This window comes from Schistocerca americana, chromosome 11 (genome assembly GCF_021461395.2).
Source record: "Schistocerca americana isolate TAMUIC-IGC-003095 chromosome 11, iqSchAmer2.1, whole genome shotgun sequence".
NCBI classification, from domain to species: domain Eukaryota; kingdom Metazoa; phylum Arthropoda; class Insecta; order Orthoptera; family Acrididae; genus Schistocerca; species Schistocerca americana.
Window position 1 is genome coordinate 119010658 of NC_060129.1, and position 16356 is coordinate 119027013.

At 47.5% G+C, this 16356-nt stretch overlaps 1 protein-coding gene across 1 annotated transcript in view; it reads right to left on the bottom strand.

The window, feature by feature from the left end:
• LOC124553354 (pleckstrin homology domain-containing family G member 5-like) overlaps positions 1-16356 on the bottom strand; it is a 181818-nt gene that overhangs the window by 142224 nt on the left and 23238 nt on the right. Inside the window, exon 4 of the mRNA XM_047127228.1 lies at positions 11029-11183. Within this exon, the coding sequence (XP_046983184.1) occupies positions 11029-11183 (155 nt within the window). The remainder of the gene's footprint in view (positions 1-11028; positions 11184-16356) is intronic.

Below are 16356 nucleotides of genomic sequence, written 5' to 3' on the forward strand. Positions count from 1 at the left end.
TCTGCACAGGCGAGCACTGCAGTGATGACAAAATCGCGCACCGCGCAGAATACGTCTCCGTAACAGCGAAATGGTTAACGCGGCTGTGGTGGCTTTTCTTCATAAACTGCGCGCTCCCCCCTAAACGTAAGTTTGTTTGGCGCGTGCAACTGGCGACGCAGCAATCTTCCGCGTCTGGGCGGGCATCCGCCAAGATAAAAGAATTGAACTATAGCAATACGGGGTGCGGCGCCATCCTGCATAAACATCGTACGTTCCAGCAGGTGTCTATCAGCCAGGCTGGGGATGATGCGATTCTGTAACATACCGGCGTACCTCTCACCCGTCACGGTAGCAGTTACAAAACCAGAATCACGCATTTCCTCGAAGAAAAAAGGCTGATAACGGTTTTTTTGTTCTAATAATACCCCCGTGTCATTCCAAGCGTATGTGTCAATTTTTACATCTCTATCTACATTATTCCGTGGTTTATTAAGTTTTCAAATTTACGAGGGCAGTTCAATAAGTAATGCAACACATTTTTTTTTCTCGGCCAATTTTGGTTGAAAAAACCGGAAATTTCTTGTGGAATATTTTCAAACATTCCCGCTTCGTCTCGTATAGTTTCATTGACTTCCGACAGGTGGCAGCGCTGTACGGAGCTGTTAAAATGGCGTCTGTAACGGATGTGCGTTGCAAACAACGGGCAGTGATCGAGTTTCTTTTGGCGGAAAACCAGGGCATCTCAGATATTCATAGGCGCTTGCAGAATGTCTACGGTGATCTGGCAGTGGACAAAAGCACGGTGAGTCGTTGGGCAAAGCGTGTCATCATCGCCGCAAGGTCAAGCAAGACTGTCTGATCTCCCGCGTGTGGGCCGGCCGTGCACAGCTGTGACTCCTGCAATGGCGGAGCGTGCGAACACACTCGTTCGAGATGATCGACGGATCACCATCAAACAACTCAGTGCTCAACTTGACATCTCTGTTGGTAGTGCTGTCACAATTGTTCACCAGTTGGGATATTCAAAGGTTTGTTCCCACTGGGTCCCTCGTTGTCTAACCGAACACCATAAAGAGCAAAGGAGAACCATCTGTGCGGAATTGCTTGCTCGTCATGTGGCTGAGGGTGACAATTTTGTTTTCAAAGATTGTTACAGGCGATGAAACATGGGTTCATCACTTCGAACCTGAAACAAAACAGCAATCAATGGAGTGGCGCCACACCCACTCCCCTACCAAGAAAAAGTTTAAAGCCATACCCTCAGCCGGTAAAGTCATCGTTACAGTCTTCTGGGACGCTGAAGGGGTTATTCTGTTCGATGTCCTTCCCTTCCCCGTGGTCAAACGATCAACTCTGAAGTGTATTGTGCTACTCTTCAGAAATTGAAGAAACGACTTCAGCGTGTTCGTAGGCACAAAAATCTGAACGAACTTCTCCTTCTTCGTGACAACGCAAGACCTCACACGAGTCTTCGCACCCGAGAGGAGCTCACAAAACTTCAGTGGACTGTTCTTCCTCATGCACCCTACAGCCCCGATCTCGCACCGTCGGATTTCCATATGTTTGGCCCAATGAAGGACGCAATCCGTGGGAGGCACTACGCGGATGATGAAGAAGTTATTGATGCAGTACGACGTTGGCTCCGACATCGACCAGTGGAATGGCACCGTGCAGGCATACAGGCCTTCATTTCAAGGTGGCGTAAGGCCGCAGCATTGAATGGAGATTACGTTGAAAAATAGTGTTGTGTAGCTATAAGATTGGGGAATAACCTGGTGTATTTCAATGGTGAATAAAACAACCCCGGTTTCAGAAAAAAAATGTGTTGCATTACTTATTGAACTTCCCTTGTATACTGACTTTTTGATCACCCGGTATATCAACAGCTAGCTGCAGCTGTAGAACACCAAAATTCTCACTGTTCCCAGTACTTCCTATACCCAAGCCTGCTGAAACAGGCGTTGCTGTGTGTCAACAGAAACAATGTGCATTGTGTTTGGTTGCTACCATGTGCGAGTGTCGTACTGGGCTATGATCTGATTTCGTATAACACCAAGAGATCCCTCGTGGTTATCCCATGCACCCTCACTGCAAATCTGTACGTCAGTCTGGTGACTCAACCTGCTGAGCTGCCGCTTATGAACAGCATTCCAGGGGATGTTTTTCAACAGGATAACGCTCGTCCACATACCGCTGTTGTAACCCAAAATGCTCTACAGGGTGTCGACATGTTTGCCTTGGACTGCTCGATCACCCATCTCCAATCGGGAACATGTGGGACATCATCACTCACAAACAGCATTAGCCGTCCCTGTATTGAGCGACCAAGGTTGTACAGGGAACGAAAGCATAACAGGTGTCATCCGTCACCAGGAGTGTTTATTTCTCTCGAGCGATGAATGCCGGAGAGTGGTTCACTAGAAAGAAGAAACCTGGGACCTGGTAACATGAGGGCCACTCGCACACCAGAGTTTGAAGAGGAGGTGCTAGAAAGTGTTTGAGCTTACCCCACTACAAGTACTCGTCGCATTGCACGTAAAATGGGTGCTGCATATACTAGCGTGTAGCGAGTACTCCACGAACAACAACTACACCCATACCTCCCACAACGAGTCCATGCAGTGCTTGTGACTGACTTTGCACAAGGGTAGCATTGCGTCAGCGGTTGCTCCAACAATGTGTCGATCGACCAGTTTTCCCCCAAATCGTGCTGTTTACTGACGAGGCTTCATTTGGTCCTGATTGTATATCGATCATCAGGAACAGCCATGGGTGGGGTGAGGAAAAAATTGGCTGTGAGCACTATGGGACTTAACATCTGAGGTCATCAGTCCCCTAGAACTTAGAATTACTTAAACCTAACCTAACGACATCACACACATCCATGCCCGAGGCAGGATTCGAACCTGCGACCATACCGGTCGCGAGGTTCCAGACTGATGCGCCTAGAACCGCTCGGCCACACACGCCAGCCTGGGGCGAGGAAAACCCTCACACTGGCGTAGAATCGCACCATCTACATCTACATCTACATCTACATGGTTATTCTGCAATTCACACTTAAGTGCCTGGCAGAGTGTTCATCGAACCATTTTGATACTACTCCTCTACCACTCCACTCTCGAATGGCGCGAGGGAAAATGGAACACCTAAATCTTTCCGTTCGAGCTCTGATTTCTCTTATTTTATTCTCATGATCATTTGTCCCTACGTAGGTGGGTGTCAACAAAATATTTTCGCATTCGGAAGAGAAAGTTGGTGATTGAAATTTCGGAAATAGATCTCGCCGCAAAGAAGACCGCTTCTGTTTCAGTGACTGTCACCCCAACTCGCGTATCATATCAGTGACACTCTCACCCCTATTGCGCGATAACACGAAACGAGGTGCCCTTCTTTGCACTTTTTCGATGTCCTCCATCAATCCTACCTGGTAAGGATCCCACACCGCGCAGCAATATTCCAGCAGAGGACGGACAAGTGTAATGTAGGCTGTCTATTTAGTGCGTTTGTCGCATCTTCTAAATGTTCTGCCAACAAAGCGCCTTCCCCACAATATTATCTATGTGGTCTTTCCAATTTAAGTTGCTCGTAATTGTAATTCCTAGGTATTTAGTCGAATTGACAGCCCATAGATTTCTGCAATTTATCGTATACCCAAAATTTACCGGATTTCTTTTAGTACCCATGTGGATGACCTCGCACTTTTCTTTGTTTAGTGCCAATTGCCACTTTTCGCGCCGTACACAAATTCTCTCTAGATCATTTTGTAATTTGAATTGATCGTCTTTACTAGACGGTAAATTACAGCGTCATCTGCAAACAATCTAAGGGGGCTGCTCAGATAATCACCTAGATCATTTATATAAATCAGGAACAGCAGAGGGCCCATGACACTACCTTGCGGAACGCCAGATATCACTTCTGTTCGACTCGATGATTTACCCTCTATCACTACGAACTGTGACCTCTCATCAAGTCAGTTTTCCTGTGAATATCTGGGCTGGCATTGTAGGCGACAATCTCATTGGGCCATATTTTCTACCTGGCCGTTTGAATGGCCGCCTGTTCTTGAGATTCGTTCTACCCCAGTTGTTGGAGAACTTACCAATGGCTGTTCGAGAGGATGTGGGTAAAACATGGCGGTGAATCGCCTCACTTCAGTGTGGATGTCCGCAACCATCTAAATACTGCATTTCCTGGTCGTTGGATTGGAAGGTCCTATCCCATGGCCTGCGAGGTTACCCGACCTGAATTCCCTTGATTATTTCCTATGGCTATACCTAAAGCCACTTTTGTATGAGACCCCAGTGGATACGGAGATGGAATTAGTTTCCAGAATTGCAGCTACCTGTGATTCGGAATACACCAGGGATATTTGTGAGCGTGCGTCAGAATCTTGTTTCGCCGATGTCATGCTTGGATTGAGCTTGACGACCGGCAGTTTCAGCACATTTTGAAAGATACAGTATAAATTCTACATTCGTTATCGTAACTAATGTAAATAAGAAAGAACACAGTAATGTGATTTTTGTTCCTGTTATCTCCTTAAGCTGGCTTCTCCGACCCCAGGTTGCCTACCCGGAGGTCACTGTTTAAATTTAGCTCGTGTTCCTATTTTTTTCAAAAAATTATGAACTTTCCGTCCGGTTGTTGACGTGTACGTTCTCCTTCTGTAATCTTGGATAGTGTCATACTATACATTGGTTACAGGCTATGAGTCACATGGTAAGAATATATTACTGTCGCAAGTGAATGTGATGAATGCTCTACGGCCTGTTAAATTTTTGCATGCTCTTACGCAAACAACCTCTACAGCCTACAAGAACACCACACGGCAGACATATTTGTGTGTGTGTGTGTGTTTTTTTTTATGTGCGTGAAACGTGAAGTTCAGAGCTCATGTATCAATGGACAAAAGCAGTTCAATGTAACTCTCAAAAATTCTCCAGAAATTCGAGTTTCGAAGCTTTCCGAGAGCCTTCAATACAATAAACCAAAATCGATTTTTCGACGGGCTATGTGGCTGTGTGATGAAATGATCGCCTCACACTTGGTAGGCTGTAGTAAACGTTTTAACAGACGTTCACGTAAAGCGTAAAATATATAAGGACGATATAAATTAATATGTATTCTCTTTTTTTTAATTTCAACAATCATAAATGATCGGTAATTAGGAATGGAAACTCGATTTTTGTGTGCTATATGTAATTAGTAACAAGAAGACGTGGAGTTTTAATAATAATGACAATTATATATGTGTTAATTAGGATGCATTGGATCAATTGTATTTTTAAATGGCATAAGTATTCGAACTGAAAGGGGGTTGGTATCTGGTTCCTGGTTCACGCCAGATGAAAACCTGGCGAGAATCACTGTTCAGACTATACCTGGACTCGTCCGTGAACATAACCTGGGACCACTGTTCCAATGACCATGTACTGTGTTCTTGACACCAGGCTTTACAGGCTCTCCTGTGACCAGGGGTCAGTGGAATGCACCTTTCAGGTCTCTGGGCGAATAAACCGTGTCTGTTCAGTCGTCTGCAGACTGTGTGTCTGGAGGCAACTGTTCCAGTGGCTGCGGTAAGGTCCCGAGCGAGGCTACCTGCAGTACTCCGTGGCCGTCTGCGGGCACTGATGGTGAGATATCGGTCTTCTTGTGGTGTTGTACACTGTGGACGTCCCGTACTGTAGCTCCTGGACACGTTTCCTGCCTGCTGGAATCGTTGCCGTAATCTTGAGATCACACTTTGTGGCACACGGAGGGCCCGTGCTACGACCTGCTGTGTTTGACCAGCCTCCAGTCGCCCTAGTATTCTACCCCTCATAACGACATCAAAATGCGTTCTTTGAGCCATTTTCAGCACACAGTCACCATAGCACGCCTGAAAACGTCTGCACACTTACTTGCTGCCGGCCGGTGTGGCCGAGCGGTTCTAGGCTCTTAAGTCCGGAACTGCGCTGCTGCTATAGTCGCAGGTTCGGATCCCACCTCGGGCATGGATGTGTGTGATGTCCTTAGGTTAGTTAGGTTTAAGTAGTTCTACGTCTAGGGGACTGATGGCCTCAGATGTTAAGTCCCATAGTGCTTAGAGCCATTTGAACCATTTTGAACTTCCTTGCTGCACCGTACTCTGACATGCACCAACACACCTCCGCGTGTCAAATGCACCGCATGGTCGTACCCCGAGGTGAATTAAACCCGCAAACCGCCCACCAGAGCATTGTTTCACCATGTATCAGGATTATCCTTAATTTATGAGCCTGAGTGTAGTTGTGTAGCTACGGCGTCATGCTTATGTGGTCACTGTGTTGGACTGCCAAGCTGGAGATCCGTGTTTAAATTTCGCTCGTGCTCCTTTTTTTTCACAAAATTATGAACTTTCCGTCCGGTCCTTGACGTGTTTGTTCTCCTCCTGTAATCTTGGGTAGTGTCGTTCTATACATCGCTTATAGACTGTGAGTCATACGGTAAGAATATATTACTATCGCAAGTGAACGTCATGAAGAGCGAGAGCAGGCGAGATGCGGCTTCTACCCTCCACACAAATGAAAACAAATAATAAACGGGTGTGAACTATGTGACATCACAGGAATTCCAAAGTCAAAATTCCAAACCGGAACGCAAGAGTCATAACACGTGACATCTGGGTTGAACAAATAGGTCACTTTCTTACACCTCACTGTTGCAAACGGATGTTACACCACGACACATTCACAAATATGAATACAGCAAACACATACGTCAATAACCGGACGGAGAGTTCATAATTTAGTGAAAAAAACAGGTGCACGTGTGAGATTTGTACACAGACCTCCCTCCCCCTTCCAAGTCCAATACCGTAAACACATAACCACGACGGCCTTGCCACTGAAATATGCTCCTGCATATTTCGAGCTTGGACCCTTCACTATTTCTATTGTGCTTCTTTCTCCACGATTCGATACACCTTCTTCCTGTTTACACGTTTGATCATTTTTTGACGGGCTACCCACTGGCCACTTTAAATCTGAGCGGGAAGCGATGAGGAGCTTCCCTTGTTGGAACAAGTACCTTCCTTTAAAGATTTGCATAGACTGGGACTCGAACCCACGACCCCCAGGTGCCGGGCGAGCATTATAACACAGAGCCAAGCTGTTTCTCGAGAAAAAAAGATGGTTCTTACTTTAAGATATTAAAGACGTTCGGAAAACTTCGAAGTCGATTTTCAAGAGGATTTATGAGAGTTACATCGAACAGCTTTCGACGACTGATATCTGGGCTTCACACACCACAAATATAGCCCAACTAGCTTAGCGTTCGCTGCTTCACTCTAGAGAACTGCACCAGTTCTTTTGTTTTTCTTTAATCGAATTTTGATATCGCTCATAAATTGCAATAACGTCCAAATTTTTCTCGTTAATGAAGGCCATGAAAGAATATGTAGTTGATGCCAAAACGCGATTCTGACAGTTGAAGCTCAAGGGTTCATTTTCTTCATTTTCTTTGCTTTCTGGCTGAAAATGATTTACAAGTTTGTGGCGCCCTCCACCGGTAATTATGGAATTCAATATGGTGTTGGCCCTGCATTAGCCTTGATGACAGCTTCCACTGTCGCAGGCTTACGTTCAGTGAGGTGCTAGAAGGTTTTTTGGAGAATGGCAGCCCATTATTCACAGAGTGCTCCAATAAAGAGAGGTATCGATGTCGGTCGGTGAGGCCTAGCACAAAGTCGGCGTTCCAAAACATTCCAGAGGTGTTCTATAGGATTCAGGTCAGGACCCTGTGCAGGCCGCAGTCCATTACAGGGATGTTATTGTCGTGTAACCACTCCGCCACAGGCCGTGCATTATGAACAGGTGCTCGATCGTGTTGAAAGATGCCATCCCCGAATTGCACAACAGTGGGGAGGAAGAAAGTGCTTAAAATATCAATGTAGGGCTGTGCTGTGATAGTAGCACGCGAAACAAAAAGGGGTTCAAGCCCCCTCCATGAAAAATACGAACACACCATAACACCACCGCCTCCGAATTTTACTGTTGGCACTACACACGCTGGTAGATGACGTTCACCGGGCATTCGCCATACCCACACCTTGCCATCGGATCGCCACATTGTGTACCGTGATTGGTCACTCCACACAACGTATCTCCAGCGTTCAATCGCCCAATGTTTACGCTCCTTACACCAAGCGAGGCGTCGTTTGGCATTTACCGGCGTGATGTGTGGCTCATGACCAGTCGCTCGACCACGTTCTCCAAGTTTTCTCACCTCCTGCCTTACTGTCATAGTATTTGCAGTGGATTCTGATGCAGTTTGGAATTCCTGTGTGACGGTCTGGATAGATGTCTGCCTATTACACATTACGACCCTCTCCAACTGTCGACAGTCTCTGTCAGTTAACAGACGATGTCGGACTGTACGCTTTTGTGCTGTACATGTCTCTTCACGTTTCCAACTGACCATCATACCAGAAACAGTGGACCTAGAGATGTTTAGGAGTGCGGAACTGTCGCGTATGACACAAGGGACACCCAATCACCTGGCCACGTCGAAGTCTATTGAGCTCCGCAGAACGCCCCATTCTGCTCTCTCACGACGTCTAATGACTACTGAGGTCGCTGATATGGAGTACCTGGCAGCAGGTGGGTATCCGGATACTTTTGATCACACACTGTTTATGGTTCCTTGAAAAGGAACTGTGCCAGGGTGGCATCACTTGAAGTGCCCAGCAGACCCTACTGCATCACCCGATGAGGCCGTTAGCGACTGTGGAAAAAGCTGAGTCGGCCATCTGCCAGACTCACCCTGGTGATGATGTGTATGACCTGGACGTAGGCAGCCTCGGTGGCCAGCAGTGGATACTTTTGATCACATATTGCAGGGCTTAACAACTGGCCGGTTTTGAGCGCGAGTACTCGCGTCTGCTCAGGCACGTGCTCACGAGCAGGTGCAAGGTCGCTGAGCACGGAGGGAGGGGAGGGACGGGAAATGCGCGCGCACGCTTGAATAGGGCCGCAGCGTGCCTATTGAATTCGCGCCGACTGTGTAACGTTAAAAGTACTACGATCAGCTCTAACATTCACTTCGCTGGTTAAGAATCATGTCAAGTCGCCGTTGTGTAACCCCAACCATGCTTTCGCAGTTCAACCCCCATTGGGAGGAATTGCATCTGTTTACAGAAAAAGATGGTGTTTCAAAATGTTTAGTATGTCACAAAACGCTGAATTATTTTACGAAATTTAATTTGCAGCGACATTATATGTCGTACCACGCGAAAGACTACGGACGTGGAAAATGTGATGGACCAGATCGTGCACAGGAAGTTATTAAACTTAAAAGGAAGCTATCTGAAGGAGATCTGGACGAGAGAAGAAAAATCAACTGAAGCAGCTCTCAGAGTGAGTTACAAAATTGCTTTGCTTTTAGCAAAATCCCTGCGCCTCTTCACTGATGGCGATTTAATAAAAGAATGTTTGGTAGTTGCAGCGGAACATTTGTGTCCATCTCAAGTTGAACAGTTTCGGATTGTGTCATTATCTGACATGACCATTATGCGTCACATACAGGACATGGCAGACGACGTCCAGAGCCAGCTTGCAAATATCTGTAAAGATTTTATGGCGTATTCTCTAGCTCTGGAGGAAAGTGTTGATATCACTGGAACAGCGCAGCTTGCCATATTTATTAGAGGTGTTAATAGAGATCTTCAGGTGAGGAAGGAGCTCCTCGATGTAGTAGCCGTGAAGAACACTACAACCGGAGGTGATATTTTAAGTAGTGTTGAAGAAAGTGTTGAAAATATAGGATTGTCGTGGAATTCTTTAGTTTCAGTGTCTACAGATGGTAGAGGCATACACTAAGCTAATAAAATTATGTGGCACGAGTACATTCTCCTTTATTTGTTTCATTTGTCGCAGTAATAATTCGTGAGTGATATCCCTGCAGGTAGCCACGGATTTACATTGACTGGCAGCAGCTGTTGTGTGCCCCAAATGACTCTCCCCACTCTCCGCTCTGGTCCGAATGTCGGGGTAGCGTGCTCGCGCTGCTCCATGCTCGCGCCTTGCTGCTCACAGCTTGCTCCGCGAGCACGTATGTTGTGAAGCCCTGACATATTGTATATGGTTCCCTGAAAAGGAACTGTGCCAGGGTAGCTCCACTCGATGAAGTGCCCGGCAGACCTACCGCATCATCTGACGAGACCATCAGCGACTGTGACAGATGCTGGGTCAGCCGGCTGCCACACTCACGCTGGTGATGAAGTGCATGTAGGCAGCCTGAGTGGACAGCAGTGGATACTTTTGATCACATAGTGTACATGGGTCCTTGAAAAGGAACTGTGCCAGTGTGGCATTAGTTGAAGTGCCCAGCAGACCCTACTGCATCACCGGATGAGGCCGTTAGCGACTGTGGAAGAGGCTGAGTCGGCCGGCTGCCAGACTCACCCTGGTGACGATGTGAATGACCTGGACGTAGGTAGCCTCGGTGGCCATCAGTGGATACTTTTGATCACATAGTGTATATGGTTCCCTGAAAAGGCACTGTGCCAGGGTGGCATCACTTGAAGTGCCCAGCAGACCCTACTGCATCACCTGACGAGGCCATTAGCAACTGTGGAAGAAGCAGGGTCGTCCAGCTGCCAGACTCACCCTGGTGATGATGTGTATGACCTGGACATAGGCAGCCTCGGTGGCCATCAGTGGATACTTTTGATCACATAGTGTACATGGGTCCTTGAAAAGGAACTGTGCCAGGGTGGCACCACTTGAAGTGCTCAGCAGACCCTACTGCACCACCTGATGAGGCCGTTAACGACTGTGGAAGAAGATAAGTCAGCCGGCTGCCAGATGCACACGGGTGACAAGATTAATGACCTGGATGTGGTCAGCCTTGGTGGCCAACAGTGGAAACGTTTGATCAAACAGTGTATATGGTTACTTGAAAAGGAACTGTGACAGGGTGGCATCACTTGATGAAGTGCTCAGCAGACCCTACCGCATCAACTGACGAGGCTGTTAGAGGCGGTGGCAGAACCTGGCTGGTCCGGCCTGCTCGCTGACTCACCCTGGTGACGACGTGGACGACCTGGACGTAGGCGGCCTCGGTGGCCAGCAGCTCCCACAGCGCCGCCTGCTGCTGGCGCCGGCGCTCCGTCAGCTCGGCGCCGCCCCCGCACAGCAGCTCCCGCCAGTCGCCTTTGCCCATCTGCTCCAGCTCCTCTGCGAAACACCACACACTGCAATCAGGCGTAGCAACTACCTCGGTGTAGGGGAGAGTCATTTTAAAATGATGAACTACACTGGTGAGCCGAAAAAAATTCGGCCACCTGCTTTAGAGTATGATGCTCCACCTCTGGAACGCAATTATACGTGGCCAGAATTTAGGAATACCTTGGCAGTGATCTCAAAGTATGTCATACCAATCATCTAGGCAATAGCAACTATATGATTCGAGAGACCTTTTCAAGTCTCAAATATCTGTGACGCATATGTGGAGACAGAAGTGGCAAATGAAAATTTGTACCGAGGCCGGGAGTTGAGCTCGGTTCTCCTGGTCACTAGGTAGCTGACATACAGTGGCTTTGCACAACTGCGCGGACAAACCTAACATGCCCCTCCTCAGTCCTAGTTGCCATTCACGCCTCAGCCCATTTGGTATTTCCCCTAAACCCGAACAGCACTGGAGAAACTCTCCAACTGTATTGGAGTACCATCTCAGCATCGAACGAAACAGGCGATCCTGCCTGAAATCCAGATATAGGAGATGGAAACCCCTGCAAAGCTTTTGCAGTCTATAGGGAATACCACGTGGGCTGAGGGCTGAATGAGAATTGGGATTGAGGAGGAGAGATGCTAGGGCAGTCCATGCAGTTGCACAAAGCCAGTGTGCCATTTGCATAGTGAGGGCGGGACCTGGGTTCCAATGCTGACCTTGGTACAAATTTTCATTTGTCACTACAGTTTACATATACAAGGTGGTCTATTGAACGTGACTGGGCCAAATATCTCACGAAAGAAACGTCAAACGAAAAAACTACAAAGAATGAAACTCGTCTAGCTTGAACGGGGAAACGAGATGGCGCTATGGTTGGCCCGCTAGATTGCGCTGCCATAGTCAAACGGCTATCAACTGCGTTTTTTTTTAAATAGGAACTCCCATTTTTTATTACATATTCGTGTAGTACGTAAAGAAATATGAATTTTTTAGTGGGACCACTTTTTTCCCTTTGTTATAGATGGCGCTGTAATAGTCATAAACATATGGCACACAATTTTAGACGAACACTTCGTAACAGGTAGGTTTTTTAAATTAAAATACAGAACGTAGGTATGTTTCAGCATTCTATTTCGGTTGTTCCAACGTGATACATGTACCTTTGTGAACTTATCATTTCTGAGAACGCATGCTGCTACAGCGTGATTACCTGTAAATACCACTTTAATGCAATAAATGCTCAAAATGATGTCCGTTAACCACAATGCATTTGGCAATACGTGTAACGACATTCCTCTCAACAGCGAGTAGTTCGCCATCCGTAATGTTCGCACATCCATTGACAATGCGCTGACGCATGTTGTCAGGCGTTGTCGGTGGATCACGATGGCAAATATCCTTCAACTTTCCCCGCAGAAACAAACCCGAGGACGTTAGATACGGGCCACGGCATGGTGCTTCGACGACCAATGCAGCTGTCACGAAATATGCTATTCAATACCGCTTCAACCGCACGCGAGCTATGTGCCGGTCATCCATCATGTTGGAAGTACATCGCCATTCTGTCATGCAGTGAAACATCTTGTAGTAACATCGGCAGAACATTACGTAGGAAATCAGCATACATTCCACCATTTAGTTTGCCATCGATAAAATGGGGGCCAATTATCCTTCCTCCCATAATGCCGCACCATAGATTAACCCGCCAAGGTCGCTGATGTTCCATTTGTCGCAGCCATCGTGGATTTTCCGTTGCCCAATAGTGCGTGTTATGCCGGTTTGCGTTACCGCTGTTGGTCGCTAAATAGAACGCGTGCAGAAAAATCTGTTATCATCCTGTAATTTCTCTTGTGCCCAGTAGCAGAACTGTACACTGCGTTCAAAGTCGTCGCCATGCAATTCCTGGTGCATTGAAAAATGGTACGCGTGCAATCGATGTTGATATAGCATTCTCAACACCTACATTTTTGAATATCCCGATTCTCGCGCAGTTGGTCTGCTACTGGTGTGCGGATTAGACGCGACAGCAGCTAAAACACCTACTTGGGCATCATCATTTGTTGCAGGTCGTGGTTGACGTTTCACATGTGGCTGAACACTTTCTGTTTCCTTAAATGACGTAAGTATCCGGCGAACCGTCCGGACACTTGGATGATGTTGTCCAGGATACCGAGCAGCATACATAGCACACGCCCGTTGGGCATTTTGATCACAATAGCCACACATCAACACGATATCGACCTTTTCCGCAATTGGTAAACGGTCCATTTTAACACGTGTAATGTATCACGAAGCAAATACCGTCCGCACTGGCGGAATGTTACGTGATACCACGTACTTATACGTCTGTGACTACACTCCTGGAAATTGAAATAAGAACACCGTGAATTCATTGTCCCAGGAAGGGGAAACTTTATTGACACATTCCTGGGGTCAGATACATCACATGATCACACTGACAGAACCACAGGCACATAGACACAGGCAACAGAGCATGCACAATGTCGGCACTAGTACAGTGTATATCCACCTTTCGCAGCAATGCAGGCTGCTATTCTCCCATGGAGACGATCGTAAAGATGCTGGATGTAGTCCTGTGGAACGGCTTGCCATGCCATTTCCACCTGGCGCCTCAGTTGGACCAGCGTTCGTGCTGGACGTGCAGACCGCGTGAGACGACGCTTCATCCAGTCCCAAACATGCTCAATGGGGGACAGATCCGGAGATCTTGCTGGCCAGGGTAGTTGACTTACACCTTCTAGAGCACGTTGGGTGGCACGGGATACATGCGGACGTGCATTGTCCTGTTGGAACAGCAAGTTCCCTTGCCGGTCTAGGAATGGTAGAACGATGGGTTCGATGACGGTTTGGATGTACCGTGCACTATTCAGCGTCCCCTCGACGATCACCAGTGGTGTACGGCCAGTGTAGGAGATCGCTCCCCACACCATGATGCCGGGTGTTGGCCCTGTGTGCCTCGGTCGTATGCAGTCCTGATTGTGGCGCTCACCTGCACGGCGCCAAACACGCATACGACCATCATTGGCACCAAGGCAGAAGCGACTCTCATCGCTGAAGACGACACGTCTCCATTCGTCCCTCCATTCACGCCTGTCGCGACACCACTGGAGGCGGGCTGCACGATGTTGGGGCCTGAGCGGAAGACGGCCTAACGGTGTGCGGGACCGTAGCCCAGCTTCATGGAGACGGTTGCGAATGGTCCTCGCCGATACCCCAGGAGCAACAGTGTCCCTAATTTGCTGGGAAGTGGCGGTGCGGTCCCCTACGGCACTGCGTAGGATCCTACGGTCTTGGCGTGCATCCGTGCGTCGCTGCGGTCCGGTCCCAGGTCGACGGGCACGTGCACCTTCCGCCGACCACTGGCGACAACATCGATGTACTGTGGAGACCTCACGCCCCACGTGTTGAGCAATTCGGCGGTACGTCCACTCGGCCTCCCGCATGCCCACTATACGCCCTCGCTCAAAGTCCGTCAACTGCACATACGGTTCACGTCCACGCTGTCGCGGCATGCTACCAGTGTTAAAGACTGCGATGGAGCTCCGTATGCCACGGCAAACTGGCTGACACTGACGGCGGCGGTGCACAAAGGCTGCGCAGCTAGCGCCATTCGACGGCTAACACCGCGGTTCCTGGTGTGTCCGCTGTGCCGTGCGTGTGATCATTGCTTGTACAGCCCTCTCGCAGTGTCCGGAGCAAGTATGGTAGGTCTGACACACCGGTGTCAATGTGTTTTTTTTTTCCATTTCCAGGAGTGTATTTTACAAGAAGTGGTTAAGTGCATTGTTGAAAAAATTTCGGACAATTCTAGAAGCCATTACTAAACTTTAGAATCCGAGACAAATGTATGAGGTACCCGAATTCATCAGATCCTGAGTGGTAAGATATCAGCGGCTTTCGTTTGCTAGCGACAATGGAAAATGATTAACTTCTCACGATTGAGGTGCACACTCATGTAGAATTTTTTAAAGGACATTGACTGTAGAAATTGTTTATTTCACTACTGCAATTTAGACATTTGGGTCATTTTCAAGTGGTACTGCAAAAGATTTTGTTTCAACACACGTGACTTTAAAATCCTCCGAGATGTATACATGTCACCGTAAAAAATTAGGCCTTTTCACTGTAGAAATACAGTTAACATCAAGCGAGTGTGTGATGTGGAAAGAAAAACGTCTACTTTTGACGATGACTTGCAAATATGTCGGAGGATTTTAAAGTCTCACATGTGCAGGAGGGACCTCTTTTGTAGTGCCACTTGAGAATGACACAAACGCCGGCGCTGCAATAGTTAAATAAATAATTTGTAAAGTCAACGACGAATATGATGTCTTATAAAAAAAACCGTGGGAAGCGTTGCATTGTCGACCGACTTCGTAATACCAAAGCGGGAAGAAACTGGTTCAGTGACGTGCTTTTGGGCGTAATTTACTCTTACACACAGTTACACGAACCAACGCCCGGCTCACAACTGGTTAAATTAATTAACGGCTTAATAATTAATTAATTGCTTAATAATAATTGATACACAGCCCGTAAATTTCATATTGAGCTACGTCAGAGGCGACTGCAGTGAATGGAAGTACCTGCTACAGTGCTGCCAACATAATTTCGTGCAGCAACACTCATGTACAATAATTCGTATCATTTACAGTAGACAGCAAGGATTGGCAGTAGTGAGAGAAGGCACAAAGCGTGCTGACTTATACTGACTGCTACCCAGCCGAACTAGGGCCTTGAGCTCACTACCAAAATTCGCAAAATTACTCATATTCTGCACTTTTGGCACAATGCATACGAAAAAAATCAGTGAAAATTACTGTCATGTAGTGAATCCATAAAAATTATATAATCTTCTTCTTCTTTTGCTTGTGTCTTTATCCCATGGTTTCGCAGAGTTGCCATGGTGAATATTAAGGGGTGGCCAGATGCCCTTCCTTCCATCCCGTACCCCCCCCCCCCCCTCCCCTTCCACTCCCCTGGGATAGAATTAGTGTACCGCAGCTGTTTGCATCTAGTTTTATGAAATAGTGCAAACGTGTTTAGATGGCTGCGAGTCATGTAACTGAGGCGGCATGCGGGGACCAGCCCGGTATTCACCAAGTGGGATGTGGAAAACCACCTAAAAACCATACCCAGGCTGGCCAGCACACTGGC